The sequence below is a fragment of the Bacillus rossius genome, chromosome 2, assembly GCF_032445375.1.
Source record: "Bacillus rossius redtenbacheri isolate Brsri chromosome 2, Brsri_v3, whole genome shotgun sequence".
In the NCBI taxonomy this organism is placed as follows: domain Eukaryota; kingdom Metazoa; phylum Arthropoda; class Insecta; order Phasmatodea; family Bacillidae; genus Bacillus; species Bacillus rossius.
Genome location: NC_086331.1, coordinates 49,097,507 through 49,118,694, shown reverse-complemented (window position 1 = coordinate 49,118,694; position 21,188 = coordinate 49,097,507). Strand labels below are relative to the sequence as shown.

The 21,188-nt window shown below is 35.4% G+C and overlaps 1 protein-coding gene across 1 annotated transcript in view; it reads left to right on the top strand.

The window, feature by feature from the left end:
• LOC134529275 (filamin-A) overlaps nt 1–21,188 on the top strand; it is a 786,080-nt gene that overhangs the window by 595,694 nt on the left and 169,198 nt on the right. Inside the window, exons 32-34 of the mRNA XM_063363172.1 lie at nt 1,787–1,895; nt 3,993–4,157; nt 10,392–10,631. Coding sequence (XP_063219242.1) covers nt 1,787–1,895; nt 3,993–4,157; nt 10,392–10,631 — 514 coding nt within the window. The remainder of the gene's footprint in view (nt 1–1,786; nt 1,896–3,992; nt 4,158–10,391; nt 10,632–21,188) is intronic.

Genomic DNA, 21,188 nt, shown 5'->3' with positions numbered 1-21,188 from the left:
AGAAGCCAGGAAAAAAAAATACTTGAAAAATAAACTTATGCATTATAAAAACAAAAGCAATAAACCAGGTGAATTAGGTTCACAGTACATGACATAGTCAGTTCAAAATTACTTCTATAAGGAAAAACTTTACATCACTTGATAACCTAATCTGAAATATGATAAAAATTTATAACAAATTATTATAACTGGATTGTAATGGGGAAGGCTGTAATCTGGATTGTTACATGTTGCATTGTCTACATTTGAAGCAGAATATATGGCTTTGGCATTCACCATACAAGAATTATGGCTTAGACATTTGATATCTGAAATCGATCCACAAAGTGTAAACAGATTCTTTGCAGTACTCTGTGACAACAGAGTATCAATTTAGCTAGCAAAAAACTATGTCACAAACTCAAGATCTGAGCACATTGACATTAAATATCACTTTCTCAGAGAGCATATTGAGTTAGGAATTTTCAACATCATGTATGTACCCTCAGAGATGATGATAGCTGATGCTTTAACTAAGCTAACTAAGCCTTTAAACAAAACCAAACATGAGGCATGTGTACAGTATTTTGATCTGATCAGGTGTCTTCTGTAATTATCGTAGTCCAAAAATTTTTTTTATTGCTGTGTATAAGACTTTGTAACAATATAAATTTAAGGGTAAGTGTTAGGAATGTAAATTTATATTTCTGTATCTAGGTTGTACATCTAAATAGTGGTGTACATGTATCTTTGGTGGTTTCTGCTTGGAGATGATGTCTGTGTACTATCATGAAGTAAACTGTAATATTGTTAATCCATTTTTCTAAATAGCATTGTTATTCCATATCCTAAAACGTATTAGTTTTACTGCTCTGATATTTGGAGTTTGAACTGCGATAAAGTGCAGTGTATTTTTGAAAATAGTTCGTTAACAATATTGCTACATAGTTAGATATATTCTAGCATTAAGAAAGAATCTTTAGAATGTTTCATTGAAATAGAAAAAAAATTATGGATTTATGTTTAATTTTGGAAAAACATATATTTGATAATGTTTTATATTTAAAATTGAGTAGGCTTATACAGACATGCATTAAGCACATCAGTTAAAGTTAAGTGTATAAATTAAATATTATTTCTGTATTCATGTGCTTAAATTAATTTCATTTGAAAGCTGACCCTAGTAAAATATAATTTTACTATCAAATGAGATAGTGTTGGTTACAGTTGAAATTAAAATCTTTGTGCAATTATATTCTTTAACCTTTTAATTTTTAAAGCATGAGTAATAACACAATTCTTTGTAAAGCGAAATGAGATTATTTTTATGGAAAAATGAAGACTTAGTTTTGGAAAATTAGGTTTTTTTACTATCTGTTAAAGTGTGTGTATTCATTACCAATTTGTTTATATTCATTAATAATGTCAAGTGTAATACAAAAAATGTCACTATATTGGTCTCTGTTAGTGCATTGTTTACAAAAACAATTGAGCTGAAATAAGATAGTAGGTAGTTATTAGATATTTATTTGAAATGCAAGGTAGAAGGAGGAAGTAAACATTTTATTGGGTTATTAATATTGGTATTGGCAATTGTATAAGATGGTACCAGAAATTGATATCAGAAAAACTTTACACAAACTGTTTACCAGATAGAAATGGGAATTTTACCATTATTTTACTATAAGGTTGTATTCTGTATCATTTTGTGATCTTTCATCACTCTAAGCAGTCAAATAAAAAATAAAATAAAAAGTTAGTCAAATTATTCTTGTACTTAATGTTTTAATTTGTAATTTATTTAAAGGTCATTGGCGAAGGCTCCAACCGGCAAAGGGAAAAGATCCAACGACAGAGAGAGGCGGTGCCGATAACTGAAGTTGGCAGCGAGTGTAAACTCACTTTTAAAATGCCAGGCGAGTTCACATTTTTTAATAATATTTAATATTTTAATTATAATTTTTGTGGTTAGAATGTTTTAATGTGCAATTTATAGTTAACTATAATCAACATTCATGAAATTTAATTACATTTTTGAATACACCAAATTTAATTTTGTTAATGGACAATTTGCAAACTTTTTCCATGCACTAGAAATTGTTTGTTAGCCTTGCACAATGTAAGTTCATTTTTTTATTATTTTTCATTTTTTGTTTCCTCACGTTATTTCTGCTAATGTATCGTGCTTTGTATCAGATAAACTGAAGGTGGTAATATTGTGGCAGTATGAATCTAATAACAAGGTTGCAGAGATTATTTTAAGAATCCGAAATTAAGTCTAAAATAAAATGTGTGAATTTCAGAAACTCATTGATTTTGTCAAGAAAAAAGCAAACATGAAATGAGATCTATAAACAAAGTTGAAATAAAATAACGCCAAGAATTCAGTGAATTGAATTACCGGTATTTGAAGTTAAGTGTATACCTGTAATTCTGTAGCAGCTTGTCCTGTTTATTTCATTGAAATAATTTTTTAGGCATCAAAATTTTATATATATATATATATATATATATATATATATATATATATATATATATATATATATATATATATTAGAGGTGGGACGATACCACACTTTCGATACTCGATTCTGTATTGTTTTTTCAGTTATATTCTTTGATACTCCAGGGAAAAATATTTTCCCATTAAGTAACAATTATTACAAATAACATAAATTTGTTTTAAACTATATAAATTCAATCTATCATACCAGCATTATGTCATATTAAACTTAAATACATAATGTGTAAATAATTGCATTATATTAATGAAAGATATGAATTCATCATTATATATACATATAATAAAACCACCAGAAATGTAAAATACAGTCCATAATCAAGTAAAGCTGACATGAGAAACAGTGGCCTTACAAAATGTTTTGAAGTCCTTTCTTGGAAGGGGGGGAAAGTCACCAAGCCTAAATTAGAAAAAAAATTAGGCTATTGTAAATAGAAAATCAGAAATTTTTGCTTGTTTGTTTCATTTTACAAACAACTTTATGCAACAGAACAATTTTCAATAAAATTTTAACTTGAGAAACGTAAAATACAAAACAATCCGATCGTAAGAAAACAATAACAAACGGGTATATTCAGTTCAAAGATTATTGAATGCACAAAATATGAGATCCTTGCCTTGGTAAAGCGCGTGCACCATTTTCATAATCATTGCTAGTTTGCACCACTAGTCTCGCTTGGTGCTGGCCATAGATGCTACTAGCGAAGTGCACAGTCTTCCTGATACTATCCATATCTATGGTGTGATAAAATTATTTTCTTACGTTTGCAAAGGTAAACAATGAACGTTTTTCAAAATAAAAGCATTAATTAAAACGTAATTTATCTGGAGGAATATATCTAACAAAAAAAATTTGTGAATTTTAGGACTTTTCCGCTTCGTAAAAACGTATGAAACGGGAAATTAATGATTTTATAAGTGTATGTTCCGGGAAAGTATACCATTGTAAATATAGTAGTACTTTCGGCGGGACCAAAATTAATCGGCGTATCACACGGGAAAATGTATGAAACGGGAACGTATCATCGAGGTTCTACTGTAGTTGTATTTTGTATGATGGCGACTCAAAACTTAATTCAATACAAATGAACAAGCATTCCGGTATCGAAAAAATGTATCAAACTTACAGTTTCAATACTTGATACTTTGCGATACCGTCAAGTATCGAAGGTATCGAGGTATCGAAGTATCGAAAATCCCATCACTAATATATATACATATTTATACACATATATAAATATATATATACATATACATATTTATACACATATATACATATATATATACATATACATATTTATACACATATATACATATATGTATGTATAAACATACACAGATGTATATATACATATATATATACATATATATACATATACATATATACATATATATGCATGTATATAAACATATATATGCATGTATATATATACACACACACATATATGTTTATTAATTTTGGTGGCTAGTTATATTGTTGTACTTGTTACAGGCATCACCTGTTTTGATTTGTCGGCAACTGTAACATCACCGGGAGGTGTAACAGAAGATGCAGAAATCAATGAAATTGAAGATGGCCTTTATGCTGTTCATTTTGTACCCAAAGAGTTGGGTGTACACACAGTGTCAGTGAAGTACAAGGATATGCACATACCTGGTATGAACGTAGTACTTTGTTTTTGTTGACTTGTCACTCACATTGATTTTAAATCTCAAAAAATATTATTTATGGTTGTACATAAAAAGGCTAAAGCCTGAAAAGTACATTAATTGAATGGCTATTTTAATGCATTTTTTATTTTGCCGAATAATCCTATTAAAATCCTTACTGAATAAGTCTGTGCAAATATTCAAATATTGTAAAACGAATTTGAATAATAAACTATTGGTATTTAATTTGAGCTTGAATACTAACACTTTGAAATTATGAATATTCGTTTGCTTATGAATATTTGACATAAATACCTCGTGAGTTTGTTGTATACCAATGTTCCAGTTGAGATTGTCATTTGTGTGAATTAAATACCCGTTTTTTATGTTTTAATGGGATTTCATAACCAAAAATATTAACAATAAGTGACATTTTTAACGTGCTACAAGTATTCAAAGTTTTTTTTTCCCTGCTACTTTCTGTCTAAACAGTAATGAGAAATCACATGACTAATTCAAAACACGGCATATTAATCATATCAAATTTGAAAACAATATATTATTTGTATTCATTTCTTTAAATGCATCAGAAGTGGGAAAAAAATTATTGTCTAAAACCATGGACTACACCACCACAAAACCCTGACACTCCATTTTGATGGCCATTAAAAGAATAGTTTCTGTTGTGTAAATCGACAATCACAATTGATCTAAAACCATGTGATACAGTAGCAGCTTACTTGCTATATGTATCTGTGACGAAATAGACGTTGCGACTCAAACATATTGAAAAAAATACCTAAATAATGGCTTAAGATTCCAGATGAAATGAGCAGAAATTGTATTTATAATAATATTAAACTAAAATACAATTTACTTTGCTGCCTTAACTAACAAAACTCGTGAATAGCTAGAATTTAAATATGAGCTCATTTAATCACTAACTTGGTACAGCATTTAAAAAAAAAGATTTGAATTTTTCATGAAATTGATTGCATTAGATTTCAAGGTACAGTAAACTCCCGGTATATCGCGCCTCGATTGATCGCGGAATCGGGTATATCGCGGGTCAAACCATGTCCCCCAGTCAGAAATGAATAATAATAATGGAATAAATGGTTGACAGCCGATTAGGATAATTTTGCGTTGTAACTAACAAACTAAGCATCGGGCAGAAAAAAGCCTAGGCGTAGAAAATGTCCGCAGTAAAATTCTAAACAAGATATCTCCGTACATTATTCCTCTATCTTGTAGGGTTTTCAAATTATGGTCCAATCCAGCCCAGTGATATTTTCTGAAACACTAGTTCTTAACGTCGCTTTATCTCACAAATGAAGCATCGGACAGGGGACCTGATAAAGCCCACCGTCCAGCGACATTATCCAGCGTGACTCGGCTGGGGATTGATGTTGGATAGGCTTGGTTGTCGGCAAGCGCTGGGAGGGGAGAGGCGAGCCGAGAATATGGAGAGAGGTAGAGATTAGAGCGGGCAGAAACACGAGGGGGAGTGGGGGAGGGAATGTGTTCACGCAGCACACAGGCAGAGCATGAGTCACTTGACTGAAAAGCGTCGCTGCGTACAAGGCAAAATCAGGTAGTCCGGTGTTTAAAATTCCACTCCAGAATCTTAATTGGTACTTTACTGGACATCTGTATATAAATGTTTTGTTACAACTTAAACCTACAGACGTAATATTATTGGGTAATTCATTGTATTATACAAGTTCATCTTTTTACTTTGGTATAATGTTTTAACATTAAATAGTAAAGTAAATTGTCTAGCGTATTTTTAATCTTTGCCCAGGAATTCCCAGTGGTCCAATATTTACGTGAACCTTACTGTACCACTTTTGCCGTGAGGTAGTAAACAAGTCCCGGAAATGTTTATGTGTAGCGGTCTCCCGACCTTTAAACAGAGGCTGGGGAATATAACACTTGCCGATCCGAGCCACACACACTCAGCAACTCGACACAGCGTTTGGTGAAATAAGTAAAGACAAAGTTTAACACGGTTTTTAATACGGCGTCACTGATTGCGCTAAGATTAAATTGGCGCAATTTTTGTTTCCCACATGTGACCATTTATAATTTACTGTAAGCATGGATAATAAAGTTTAACCACTTGACACGATAGACGATTCTTTATTTTTTATTGTACGAATGCTAGAATCGTTTTTTTCCTGTATCTGCGGCCTGCTTCTACAAAAGACAAGCTATCTGTAAGTAAATCTAGAATTTTTATTTTGTCAATCAAACTCGGTACTTTGCGATTCATATTCGGTTTGAAGTATCACTACGGCCTTTCTTTTTAGAAGACTTTGACCACAGAATCGTGTGTAACCGCACACACTGCACTTACTTTGTTACGGACACTCAGACGAAGCAGATACTGTGGCTAACACCACGAGACTGGCAGCAGCGTGTGTGCCGCACGTGTGTATGGCGGCGTGTGGCGCGCTCGTAGGCCGTGCGACAAACTGTGCGCGGCACGCGGAAAAATAAAAACAATTTATCTTTAAACGTTATTATTTTTATTTTTTCACCCGTGTTTAGTGAAAACTGCGGATGCAAAGTCCGCACAAAGGCGGGCCGTCTATACTGTGCGTGCTTGCCGACCTATTAGAACACCGGCGGTGTTTTATGCCTTTTGACCTTGGTCACATCGAAACATCGCGGTTATGCAACAACGCGGGTAAAAGTTATGTCCCCCGACAACCGCGTTAAATAGGGAGTGTACTGTATTTCGTAGTTCACAAAAATTTTCTGGGTCAATATGTAGAGTAGAAGATTGTGGAGAATAAGGTGAATAGGAACTGAATTGAAATGTTAGTTGGTTAGGTTAAGTTTGGTTAGCTGCATAATTAAAATCTATAATTTTTTATTTCATAATTGAAATATTTTAACAAATATTATCTTTATAATTTTTGTAGCTGACTTTAGTATTATTTGTCTAATTTTCCAGACCTAGGATTTTAATTCTCATTCCTACTATTTGAATTAAATATTCATATTCAAGAATAATTTGGTATTCATTTCAGTTGATTCTAACTAAAAAAAAAATATATTTGCACTGGCCAATTACTGGATATCTAGTTTCCTGCAAATAGGTTTTTTTTAACAATATAAAGAAAATTTTATTTATGCTTTCAAAATTGATAGAAAACCCATATTATTAAATTTAAGGAGAAAAATGTATTTCATTTGCTAAAAATTGGTATTTTTTTATATGTTAAAGGTAAAATGCTATTGTTAACATCTAAAAGCAAACTAGGGATTAAACCATTAACTTTATATTGTAGTATATTTTTGAATGATTAAATTTTATTATAATTATAGGTATATAAAAATTTTCTCATAAATTTTAATTTTTTTCCCCCTATAAAGTTTTAGCTACTTTTCAACATGCAAAAAATTTGGTTACTTTAAGAAATCAGTTAATGAAATCATTTATTGATATTTTAGCTGTGTTTCTGATAAGTGTTTACATATCATTGATTTAGAAACAATACTGTTGGGTTTGTAAGCTCAAATGAGATGTAAAGTGATTTCAAGCCCACTATTATCTTCTTGTTGGCTATTCAGCCTCTGTTCAGAATTGTATGATGTAAAACCCACTGCTTTATTTATTTTATTTATTTATATTAATTTTATTAGCATCTCATACAAAAGCAATTTAAATGTTTATACCATGTTAATTTAAGTTAAAACTATAAAGGTAAAGGTATGGTTTAACACCAAATGCATATATACACATTGAGCAGTGGCGTAGCCAGGATTTGTGTATGGGGAGGGGGAGGGGGGTTAAGAAGCATGGACCCCCCCCTCCCCCTATTAAAACGGGGGAGTCCGGTGGTCTGACCCCAGAAAAAATTGGGATTTGAAGGTGTAAAATAGTGCTATTTTAGCAGTTTTCCGTACTTAACTTTAAATATTGTAATGGTAAATATTTTAATTTTTTAATAAATAAATTATTTGAGTGATGAAGAAATTAATTAAAGATATTTTTATCAATCCAAGTGCCTTGTTTACGTCCACTCAAAATCATAAATCATGCAGGAAGCTCGACAATACAAAAAAAAAAAGGAATAAAAAGAGTTGGGTTTCGGCCTATTCCTGGAAAAAATTAGCTTTAGCTTGAAGAGTTACATGACACTATGTCTTCGTCTCAATTCTATACACACACAGCGATCCTTACTCTTTTGGAAGCCCAGTCAACACCTGCTTATAATTACCGTGCTGGTTAAATACAATAGGTATAAGATATTTGAAAGCTTGGGACCCGTCACTGCGTCACAACCTTATAGCTTCTGCTCGCGACAGGGGTAGGGGAAGGGAAGGAGAATCGGTAGGGCTCGCTTACTCTTCCCCTCCAGTGCAGTGGCCGGTGATAGCAGTAAGACACCCAGGCTTTTAGCTAACCTGCTTTCAGATAAGAAAAAAATATTTTTTTGGCTAGGGGGGGGTTAGAACCCAAAGCAACATCATTTAAATCACATGTCTAGGTTTATTAAAAAGTTACACACTCCTGTATACATCATCCTTTAAACAGTTAAAAAAAACCGAGGCACGAATCAGTTTATGTTGCGGTGTGTTCCACACACGTGGCCACTTAAGAAACGTAAGGGTGATTAAATACGAAGAATAATAAGAATAATTTAAACAGCTCGCCGGCTGAGAGTAGCCCCGAGGAGAAGCGTAAAATGATTTAAAGACTTAAGAATATGAACGGAAAACTACTAATCAGTGAATACAAGCGGTGAGATCCCCGGGGTGCTGGTGCGTCTGCTCTCGGCTGGTGATGACGAAGGATTGGGGCGAGCGAATGCTCTGCACGTGCCACATGGTTCTCACTTCTAGAAATGATTGAAACATATAGTAATTTAAAAATTAATATTCAAACAAAGTCTAGCTTCGGCTGGACTCGGGTCCACATTGGGAATGTCCGGTGCTCTCTTTATTTTATGCAAAATTAAATATAAGATTTACTAATTAAAACCCTCCTGGGCGGTCTGCGGTGCTACAAAATGCTTAGGATCAAAACTGAAAAAGGTTTACAATTTAATTTATAATTATGTAAGGGGACGGAGCACTGAAGCTACGGCGCCATCTCGCAGGAGTCTGTGGCGCCTCATTCACATACACGTCATGCAGTACACACACATGTATGTGTCGGCTGTGAAAATGCTAAGAAGGAGTGGTTAGGGATGCCATGGGACCGCAAAGGGATCGGAGTCTAACCAGACGTAAAGGGGCAAAGCCCCGATCATCGTCATCATGTTTAAAGAGACATTGCTTATGCTGTTGGTGGTAGGGATTAAATTATTGACCTTTGCCATTACGTGCAGTTCACCTCGAATATCACTGTCATGAAGTATCCTTAATTGGATCTGTAGTATCTAAGTAAAGTAATAAAAAAAGTATGTGCATCTCTAATAGCCAAAATTACCATTATTTAAATCTCATGTACAGTATTTAAAATTTGCTGAATAAAGTATAGTGTCTGTTAAATTTACAGAGTCAATGCATTGAAGTTTCATGATAAACCGTCAATGCATTGAAGTTTCATGATAAACCGTCAATGCATTGAAGTTTCATAATAAACCGTCAATGCATTGAAGTTTCATGATAAACTGTCAATGCATTGAAGTTTCATAATAAACCGTCAATGCATTGAAGTTTCATGATAAACCGTCAATGCATTGGAGTTTCTTAATAAACCGTCAATGCATTGGAGTTTCTTAATTAACCGTCACTGCATTGGAGTTTCTTGATAAACTGTCACTGCATTGGAGTTTCTTGATAAACCATCAATGCATTAAAAGTTTTTGATAAACCATCAATGCATTAAAAGTTTTTGATAAACCATCAATGAATTAAAAGTTTTTGATAAACCATCAATGCATTAAAAGTTCTTGATAAACCATCAATGCATTAAAAGTTCTTGATAAACCATCAATGCATTAAAAGTTCTTGATAAACCATCAATGCATTGATGGTCCTTGATACACCACATGTTGGCATGAGACCATCATTCCATACACACAAGAACATGGCGATAAGACAAAAAACAAGAGTTTTTCAATTGCACTGCAGCTGTCTTCAACAGTATCTCAAAACACTTTCCAATACAATTTAATTATTACATTTGAACTTCATATAGATGCATGTAACTTTTTAACATTTGATGTAAATTAGCTCATGACGTCATGAGTAGTAGATAAACAGTGTTTGTTGCTTGCAGGATCTCCATTCCAGTTCACAGTAGGGCCACTGAAGGACAGTGGGGCCCACAGGGTTCATGCGGGCGGGCCGGGACTGGAGCGTGGTGAGCAGGGTCAGCCGTGTGAGTTCAACGTGTGGACGCGGGAGGCCGGGGCTGGCTCTCTGGCCATCTCTGTTGAAGGACCAAGCAAGGCTGAGCTCGACTTCAAAGACAGGAAGGACGGCTCGTGCTATGTCAGCTATGTCGTCTCTGAGCCAGGTACTTGAGCACCTCTCTGCAGAAATGTCTTAAGCGAGTTTTACTGTACCTACTCAGTCCACTAATCTAGTAGTATAGTCAAAAGTTCAGGTGTCCAAGGTTGAGAAAGAAAAAAAGTATGGGATGGGCTTTAAATACATTGTCTATATGGACCTTTATTCAACCAGTTCACACAATAGGACTTGCACTGCTGGGGACAATACTTTGCAGGGGATTTTTTTACAAATGGCTCATAACAATCAGGCGGACGAGCTCTTGGGTAAGGAGCACCCTTAATTCGGGCGCGAAACCAAACTGCAACTCGTGTGCGCGGACATCAAGAATGCAACGCATCCCACCCAGAAAGTCAAGGCCAAGGATTAAATTGAACGAAAGACCTGGCACCACTTTTAACACCCAGACCCAGGAGATCCAAGCTATTTTATTGTGAACCACAACCGAGGTATTCGCCCTCAGAATATCACTGTTAGCTGTGCAAATTCTTACGTCAGAGTTACACATAACATGTTTAGACAAAAAAGGAAGGTGTTGGCACAAGTGCTCAAATATGCTTTGACTGATGGGCGAACATGTAGCTCCTGAATCAATCAAAGCAGGGAACGTCTGTTCCTGGATGTGAACAGGCAGAAATGAAGGAAATTACGAGGCCCAAGTTTACGTCCCGTCTGCCTCAGTTTCCCTGACATTGAGCCCGATAATGGCCAATCCCTTTACATTTGAACCATTTTCTCTTGCCGATGCCTACACAGGGACTCTTGCACTCACTCACAACATGCCTGAAGGCGCAGCAGTTGGCACACCTGCCGAGGGTGCCGGTGATGTTCGGAGCATTCGAACCCTCAGTGCCAGTAACTATGCGCGGGGTGTCATCACAAGACTGGTTTACACTATTAGGTGGAGCACTGGTGGGTGCAAGCCCGTCCAGGCCGGCAGCACACAATTGCGCAGATGACCAAAAACTAGATTTAGCCTGCGCACGAGGCGCCAGGCTAGAAACAGGGGGCGGAAATGCAGCATGATATTTCCTTGTAGCTAGGAGACGTTTCTCCATGTTGCTACCCCAACGCCGCAGCTCATCTATGGTGGTGGGAGGCATAGACATAAAACTATGTTGGCGGGCAAGCGGAGACAGGTTTCAAAGAATAATCTGCATCAGATCTCAGTCAGGCATACCCAATTCGATTACCTACGCATACGAAACTACAGAGTTGATAAAGGCAATTACTGACTCATTAGGTGACTGAAATCTACAAAGTCACGCTTACACGTGTCTAGAACATGAGGTGGACAAACAAACTGCGGAACCTGCAACTTGAATTCTGCAAAACTAGTCTTACGCACAATAGCATCAGTGATCAATTGCACATATGTGCTGCCACACTTGCTGAGTAGAGCCTTAAGGAACTCATCCTCGGTTACCAAACTCAACTGATTAATCCGGGTGGCTTCAATGAGAAACTCTAGCACAGCTCAAGGCTCGACACCATCGAGCATAGGTAGGCCCTTAAGCGAAATGAAAAACATTTTAAGATGAAAGGAATTATTCACCGTCCGACTCACTCCCTCTGTGGCTTGCCGTGGCTCTGCCGCACCCACATTGTCCCAGAACTCTTTCACGAACCGTACGAGCCTGGCACGGAGGTCAGCCACGGTCTCGGTGAGTTCGAACTCCAGGTCATTGTCCTTCAGGTGGTCGAGCAAGTCGGCGTGCCGCAATTTGTAAATCCAGCTAGTAAAAGGAGCGTTCATGGTTGCAGTACATGAAACAAAAACCAAACAAAAGAAACATTCTGCAAGCAGAGTAGCGCATGCTTAGAACTGTGGTTCTAGGAAATTACATCAGCGCGCGTTTGTAGGTCAGCATTCGTGGCAGGTAATTATAAACAAAATTCCAATTACCGTTTTATTCAAAAACACTAGGCCTAACAAGGCTCCCATTAAGACTCACAAAAGCAGGTACACAGACCGCTCAAACAAATACTCAATCAGGCAAAGAAAATGAGCATCAATAGACAGAGTAAGAGTAGAAAATACATTAATAAAAAAAACATTAATAAATATGACCCATACCACTGGGCAAAAATACTAGATACCACACTGAGCGTACCTTAACCAGTGGCGTGTTTACACCAATTGATTAGCCTCAGTTACCAAGAAAACTCGGTGGTGCGCAATCGCACCTCGAGACACACGTCTATCAAATAACGCCACCACCGGTCAATGCGTGAAACGAACATACAAAGCTTAAATTAATACATATAATAAACTATACACGAGCCCGCGAGCAAGAACACCATGTAGTGAGAATGTGGTAAATACAGGGTCTTAAACTATCCAAGTCACGTGCGCAATGCAGACATCACGACCTTGGGGAAACCAAGCCAGAAACTCCCGCAAAGCTATACAAATTAGTGCATTCCATGTCGAGAGCGAAAGGCAAGAATACATGAAGGATAATTACAAGCTAAGCCCTAGATAGACAAAGTTACGATACCGTAGACGCAGAATAAAAGGTGGAGCATTTAAGCATGACGGCAGTGAGAAGCTAAGCGAAGTTAACAGCCCAAAACATACTAAATGAAAGAGGTTCCAAAATGGCGACACCGCCTTAAATCAGCATACACAACCCCCCACTGCGCAGGAGCAGAGGGAAAATTAAGGGGAAAAGAATACATATACACGAGATACATACACGTTACTGTGACAAGTGGCCAGGAGAGGCGTGCTGGGGGGATGGGGGACCAGAGGACGGCAAGCGTGCGGACTTCAAAGCAATGGAGACGTCCGCTGCAATTTGAACTATACATTTGTAAGTCAAGAGTCGTGTACAATATGTGATTAACTCTTTCTTATTGTAGTGCTTACCTTCGATTGGAAATTAACTGAACTATGCACAGCTGAACCTTGCTCAGAAATAAGAGAAAGATTTAAGTTTTGAGATTTCCACTAAAACTGTCAATGGTAAAAAATATGATTTTTTTTCCCCAATTCAGTTTAGAGAAACAATCTTTCAATAAATAGTGTGTTTCTGAATAATTCTTACATTCTTTCAGTGAATGTAAGTGTTAAATGTTCAGAAAGCATCATATTTATGTATCACAAAATATGTATCTCTATGCGTAGCACAATTAGGCAAACCATTGTTATAAAATTTCATAGTATTTTGGAAAAACAATTGGTATACTTGTAAAATAGAATGCAGTATGTCCAAATTCAATTTATTTTAATTATTTATTTCTAAGCTGCCCATCTACTTTCTTTGACCTCAAATTCACCATTTTGCTTTTATCAATTACTTTTAATTCTCCAAGAATTCTGAAAATAATACAGTTTTACCTAAAAATAAGTCCATTGTTTTTCATTAAAAAAACAGCCCAAAAACTTGTGGGTCCTCTTGTAACCAAGAGCAAACTATTAAAGAAAAAAGTTAAACAAATTGTTAAGTTGAAAAAATTTGTTTCATACTTTAGAATATTGATTTATTGATTTTTTTTTATATTGAATAGAAGCATTACTAATGATGGTAATATTAGCTAAGAATTTTTAATTCTCGTAGAGATTTTGACAAGAAAATAAAAACATCATTTAGATTTTTTTGTTGCTATTCTGGTCATTGACTTACTACTAAGCAATGAGTGGAAAAAGGTGAGATAGTAATTTTTCTTGTAACTTTGAATTGCATAATTGAGGATCATCTTACATTTAGGGTCAACTTATTTTCAGGTGAATTTGTTATTTATTTAAAAACCCAATTCAGTTTAAAATTTAATGTAGATACGATGCCACTGATAATTCAAAGTCTTGGATATTCCACTTTTGTTAGGACACTAAACGACTTCATACAAAAGATTTAATGATTTGATTGTAATAAATAAATCAAATTGTATACTGATGGTTGTAATAAATAAATCAAATTGTATACTGAACATCTTCTACATAAAATTTTGTATCCTTTTTTTATTGTGTTATTAATTGATATTAGTAGGTAGAAGTATATTGAATGAAATATTAAATACCACATAAGTTAAGAAAATTTTGCTTGTTGTGGCTTAAAGAAACACAAATTTAGGAAGCTGCTATGTTAGTGACTTGTTGCTACAAATTGAGAAGTTTACAGTAATAATTTTAAAAAATTAACTTTTTAAATGTTTTTTTGAACAAAATGACACCACAGATGTTATTTTCAATGCTTAGTGTTAGACAAAATAAAGCAAAAGCATGGAGTTATGCATAATAATTAACAGAATGTACTATTTATAATTATTAATATTCAAAGACTTCTTATTATAAATTTGAAGCGTCAGGATCGCCGCTTCATTCAAAAACCGCACGTCTGCGCGGGCGTTGGCACGTCGTACCCTCCTTCCTTCCCCCTCCTAGTGTGTGCTTGCTTGCTCCTCGCCTCCCCTCCTACGGTCGGCGCATGCGCGCTGTACCGAACCTATGCCTTATAAACGGCTGTAAAGCCTTAATTCGGTCTTGTTTGTCTTGTCTCGTCTAGCTTGTCTGGTCTCGTCTTAGTCTCTTTCGAGAGCTCAAGTAGCTTTGTAATCCAGCATGTAGTCTGTTAGGCTTAAATTTGTATGACGTTATTTTCAATGCTTAGTGTTAGCCAAAATAAACCAAAAGCATGGAGTTATGCATAATAATTAACAGAATGTGCTATTTATAATTATAATTTTTTTAAAATATACTTCTCAGGAATATCATTCCATAAAAGAGCAAATAGGACCACTTTTAAGTGTAAAACCTAAGTGTAAACATTAGTTGCACGCGACCTGTCGTGACAAACAAAATAAGTGCAAAAAGGGCGGGATGTGCATCTCATGCTGTTAAAACTAAGAAAACATGTGTATTTCTGTGTATTGTTAGTGAATTGAACTGTACCGTGGAAAAGTCTTTTAAAAATTCTTGACTTGTATGAATAAGAATTTATAGGCTGTATGTGATAGTTTAGAATTTTTGTAATTATGTACATTGATGATTTTACATTATAGGCTACTTTTGTGGCTTTAGGTTTTAACTAAATTGTTTTTGTTCAGAGTAAATTATTGTATGTCTTACTCATGTAAATTAATAACTGTTTCAAAATGACAACATATTTTGCTAGCTTAATATTCCATCTTTCGCAAAAATATCTAAGCATGGTTATAAACTTCAAATATTGAGAAAAATTTCCAACTTTGTTCCCCTCCAAAAAAAAGTGCTTGCGGCACCCATGTTGGTGTTTTACTAGGGACTAGGGACTAGTACTTTTAAGTTTACCAGCATCATAGCATGTTATAAAATTAAAATCAATCTGTTGCAAATAATCAGCAATATTTTTTCCCCTACAAATGATACATACACTTCACTTTCGCTGTCAGTACTCCATGGATGCACTTGAAGTAGATGTGCTGATGGTCTGTGCATGAATATAACTAAACTTTGTCACCTATTATATACGTGCATCTTACATCACTCAATTTAGTCTACTAATTAAACACAGATGCTACTTCTATGTTTTTGTTCCATTAACAGAAGCATTCAGAAACTCTTTAAGCCCGACCACATAATTTTTGTTTTCTGCATCATGTCGTTCATAGTTTGTTCTTGACACCCCTTGGTGCACATCACTTGCTCATGTTTGGTAGGTATTGCTTGACTAACCAAATGTACTTCAGTACTGTTGATATTTCCATTTGTATCACCAATATTTTTGGTATCACTTCTCAGCACTTAAATTTTCTTGGACCTCTAACACCTATTTTCTTATTTTATATACTAACTTTCTGACCTTTCTTGACATCTGTTGATTCTATGGGGCAGATCTCATTTGATCAATTTTAAAATGAGCAACCCCAAATATTTTGTTTCCCATGTAGGTAAGCAGTTCCTACTAATTCACAACACCACCATTTGCCCACTCCTGCCTACCAACAACTAACAATGCAGTGCAGTGTGATGGATGTGATAATTTTGTCTGCAACTGGCACTTCCCAACAGGGTAGACACAGAGGCTGTAGGCAATGACAACATGTTGCGAACTGTTCTACCAAACATAAGGTTTTTTCTCCAGTGACTAAAAATGCCTTGTACAATAACTGAGAAGAAATCTAGGCAATTCAATTTTCAGTGGTACTGTGACAGAAGCAGTGACTTTGACGTCGTACCGACGCTACCTTCAGCCGGTTCTCACCCGATCAGTGACCCTCCCGTTCGGAGCGCGCCCCAGCCACATCCGGAACGAGTCAAGTGACGTAACAATTAAAACATAAGATTCTAATTACAAGGATATTTGTCAGTGCCATTAAATGAAATCCAGGATCTCATCAGTGTTAATGCTTGTAAACAACAGTCGTCCATGTGACTATATTTTCAAACAGTTAATTATTAGTGATAGAAATATTAAGCCCTCAGCAAACAGTTTCCAGGTACTAATTTTTAATTAAGTACCTGGAAGGATGTATTATATAAAATTATAACTTTAAGATAAAATAAAGGTGTTGGCGCGCGGCACGGGGGGGGGGGGGGGGGGGCGAGTCCTCCCACCCCCGCGTGGCGGCCATCTTCGGCAGTCTCCGAACACTCGCGGCCGGGGCGGACGTGTGTCCCGTGAGTAGCTTACATTTTAAGTGCACCGATAAGTCTTTATGTTCAGTAAGTAAATATATCACAACCTCGCTTTACCGCTGCTCACGTGTCCCCGGACCATTTTCGGCAGAGCCGGGCCTATCCCGACCGCCTTAACAAACACCCCGCGCAACCGCGTCACGGGTTAACTCACGGTACTGGCCGCCTCCGGTAACCATACCGACCCGCGAGACTGCCGCCGAGATTAGGGTAGTTTGAGTCACGTAATCATGTAGTGCTATGTAGTGATATGTCATAAACGTGTACCAGTGCTGTGTGTCAATCGTGCATAACGGCGCATTATTAAAATAATTCAGTCCAACTCGTGTGTAATTTCAGTGTCACATGTATAGGTATGCAGTCTCCTACACTGCCTAGGGCGCATCCTGTATCCACTCAGTAAGCCAATTACCACCGTAAGCCGACGTACCTAGCGGGGCACGCTGGGGCAGCGAACCCACGAACCTCCTCACGGTCTAGTTCTTCCAAGCTAGCCTGGCGCCCACCGGACAACGAATCTAAAGCTATGCCCTTAGCCCGCTAGGCATTACCCGTAACTATTCCATAGGGACGGGTGGCGGCAACTTGAGCTTGTTCTAAAATAAATTGGCCATGTTTTCAGCAAAGCTTACTGTTAAATGATTTTACCATTAAAAGGTGTATGTGATACCATTTTCCCTACAAACATTTTAAAAAGTCTTCCATGGATAACTGGTTCCATTGCTGGATACAAGTTGTTCTGGAAGACCAAAAGTAAAAATGCAAACACATAACTTTGTTAGTATTGCATCTAAAGTGAATTTGGGCAGTTCCCATCTCTCTGGTTACTTTGTTCTTGTATGACATTGAAGAACAGTCTAAGTAAGTTTAATGCTGTTGTGTACTGTTGTAGTAGTTCGTATGTGTAATTAGTGTTAGAGGTCCATGTCCAACTTGTCTTGTCGCGCACACACTTGCCAAATTCCCTTACTTTTTCTCCATCGTAAAAACATAGTTATGAAAAACTGGTTCACTTCATTGTCCAGCCAATAGGTTAGGGCACATTTTCTTCATATGCCCTGAGTGATTGCAGTTGTGGCACCTGTATGTTTCGAAAGGATAGTTATGCTGCAGGTGTCCTTCTCAACCACAATACTCTCACTGATATGGAAAAGTTCTAAATGAGACTAGTAATGTTGAACTTTCGTACAACACTCACTGCCTCCTTGACTATGCAGTTCTTTAACCATGTGGATTTTTCTTGCACTCACTTGTTTTCTGTATTGCATCTTACTGTATGGAGCCGGTATAACTGCTGCTTTGTACATTTTTCCTGGTCTACAGACTTTTCGAAAGTTTGGTTCCAGGAATTGTTTTTGTGCCATTTTTTATACTTCGAACCAACCACCCATTGATTCCACAACTCACTGTAGAGAAATAACCTATAATACAAAACCTTGTAACATTCCTTAAACCCACTAAAACTCTGCAAATGTGTCATTGTATTGTTGTACAAGCATATGAAAGCAATCGTGCTCGGCCATGATTGAAGTCTGTGAATTGGTTGATGTTTTGTCTGCCTTTTTTCTCATCGCCAACACCATTTAAAATTAATTTTTGCTATATTCTTTAACAGCAAGATTTCCATAAATCATCAGGAATGAAATCTTCTCCTTTAAATTTGTGATTTTTAGCTAAATGTTTACAGATTATATTTAAACATTACCATGCAACATTCCATATTCATGACCACTTTCTTTCTTTTGCTAACATGTGATGTTTACTCTCCACTTTTCTTTCCAAGCTTCATGGGCAACTGTCCTTTTTGGCACACCTTGAGCATGTGAGGCAATAGTTTTTTAATATACCACAATTATGTTGACACTTCAATTGATTGCATGTTAAAAATCTTTTGCCAAAAAATCATAACTGTGACATTGCAACCATGTTTATTTGAGATTTTTAGCCAAAAATCTTCCTGAAGTCTTATTCTGTTTTAAATATTAAGACAAATTAATGTATATTGGAGTAGTTTGAAAAATTTAATTATTTTTTGGAGGCTGGAGATGTAGCACGTAGGTATGTAATCAATATATCAAAGTTGACAATTGCATTAATTTTAACTACACATATTAATTAAAGCTTTTTTTCTTCATACATACTCATTTTACTTTAAATCTGTTTATGCCTTTTAGAGTATGCTTTGTTCCTGCAGGTAGCTAAAATTGGTTACTTATGTTTTAGCTATGTGAACTTTTTGTTGCATATATTTTTAGCTGGGATAGACATTATTTGAGCCCCATTAGCTGATACAAAATCACAACATTATACATATATTTACTTTAAAACATTCATACTACTATAGTATGTTTTCAGAACTTTGTGTTTATGAATGAATAATTTTTTTTATTTAGTATTTCACTAAGAACTGTAAGAATTGTTTGAAAATTTATTTTTAAAAATTTGCCTAACATTTGTTTAATACAAGAGTATGTAAACACACATTATAATTTGCTGAAAAGTAACTAAGAAATTCATTATTTAGTGTCTAGGTAAGCTAAGGAACCATTTTATGTATGTTTATTTATAAATGTATGGCTGTAGAATACTCAAGCATGTTGGTTTCTCAGATGACATAAAATTAATATTACATAAATTTTTTTCCTAAAACATCTCATAAGTACAGTTGAGCGAGACACTAGGAATTTCTCTTCTCCAAAAAGAGTGGGAAATTAATTTTTCCGGTTTCTTGGTTTCATTGCGATAGTATACATGTCCATGTGTCAAAATTGTTCTTAAACTTTTTTTAAAGAAAGCACTGCACTTTAACCTAAGTCAGTATTTGCACACTATTAAAAACACACCATTTTCAGTAGTTCAAGCTCAAACATATTAGAGTGGCATAAAAAAATTCATAGACAAGATTGTAAACAAACACTTAATTCAGCAACAAAAATTAAGTTATTTCACTACCATCGTGAAATAGGAGTTGATTGAATCATGCCCACAGTTGAAAATATGGACTATTTAACATGTTAAAATGTGTAAGAAACAATTATTTGCATGTTTTATAGTATCACGTACCAGTAGATGTAAATAATAAACGAAATGGTCTTCAAACATGGACATCAATAAAAAAACACGGGAACTGTTCTTTGGGCAAAATGTGAACACTGTAGTTGAAACAATTTTCAAGTATGACAATATAGATATTTTGACTCGTGATTCAAAAGCAATAATAAATTAAATTGCTAGATTCAAATGGAAATTTTCTTCAAGTATGTTTGTAATATTGCTGAATGGGTATGTAGTTGTTGCAAATAACGGAAACGAGTATAGATCGAGAGTTAAGTATAAATATGTGAAAATTTCATAAATGTTTTTTAAATTAGGCATTTTGTTTAATTTTAAGTTTATCATGAAAGGAAATTAATTAAACCTTATTTCGTGAAATATTTTGGTTAGTGAAAATTAAATGCATCCATATATTTATAATCGGTACCTAGTATAAAGCATACACATAAAATTTCCATTGTAAAAGTTAAGAAATTTATTTTTTCAATTTGTAGCCTCAAATAATTCCTGATCCTATTCCTTTTCCCACTGGGAATTTTTTTCCAGTCCTAAATTTTCCCTGAAGGAAAACAGCCCATCCTGTTAGCACTACTTATTAGTTATTGTAATCCATTTTGTAACAGGTTAAAGGCATAAATGTATATCTTAAAACATGTTTGAAAATTAAATTGTAAACCAATCAATAAAAATAATTATTTACTTAAAGGGTTCTATGAAAGCTTTTCAGTTTTAGCTAGTTTGAATGAATATTCACTACTTTTAGAGTACATTACAACATACATCTGTTACAATTTACATTGCATCTTGGAGAAATACGAAGCATCATATTTCTTTCATACTGCTGTAACAATTGGCTATCTTTCGCGATCACAAACTGTGCCACCACACACA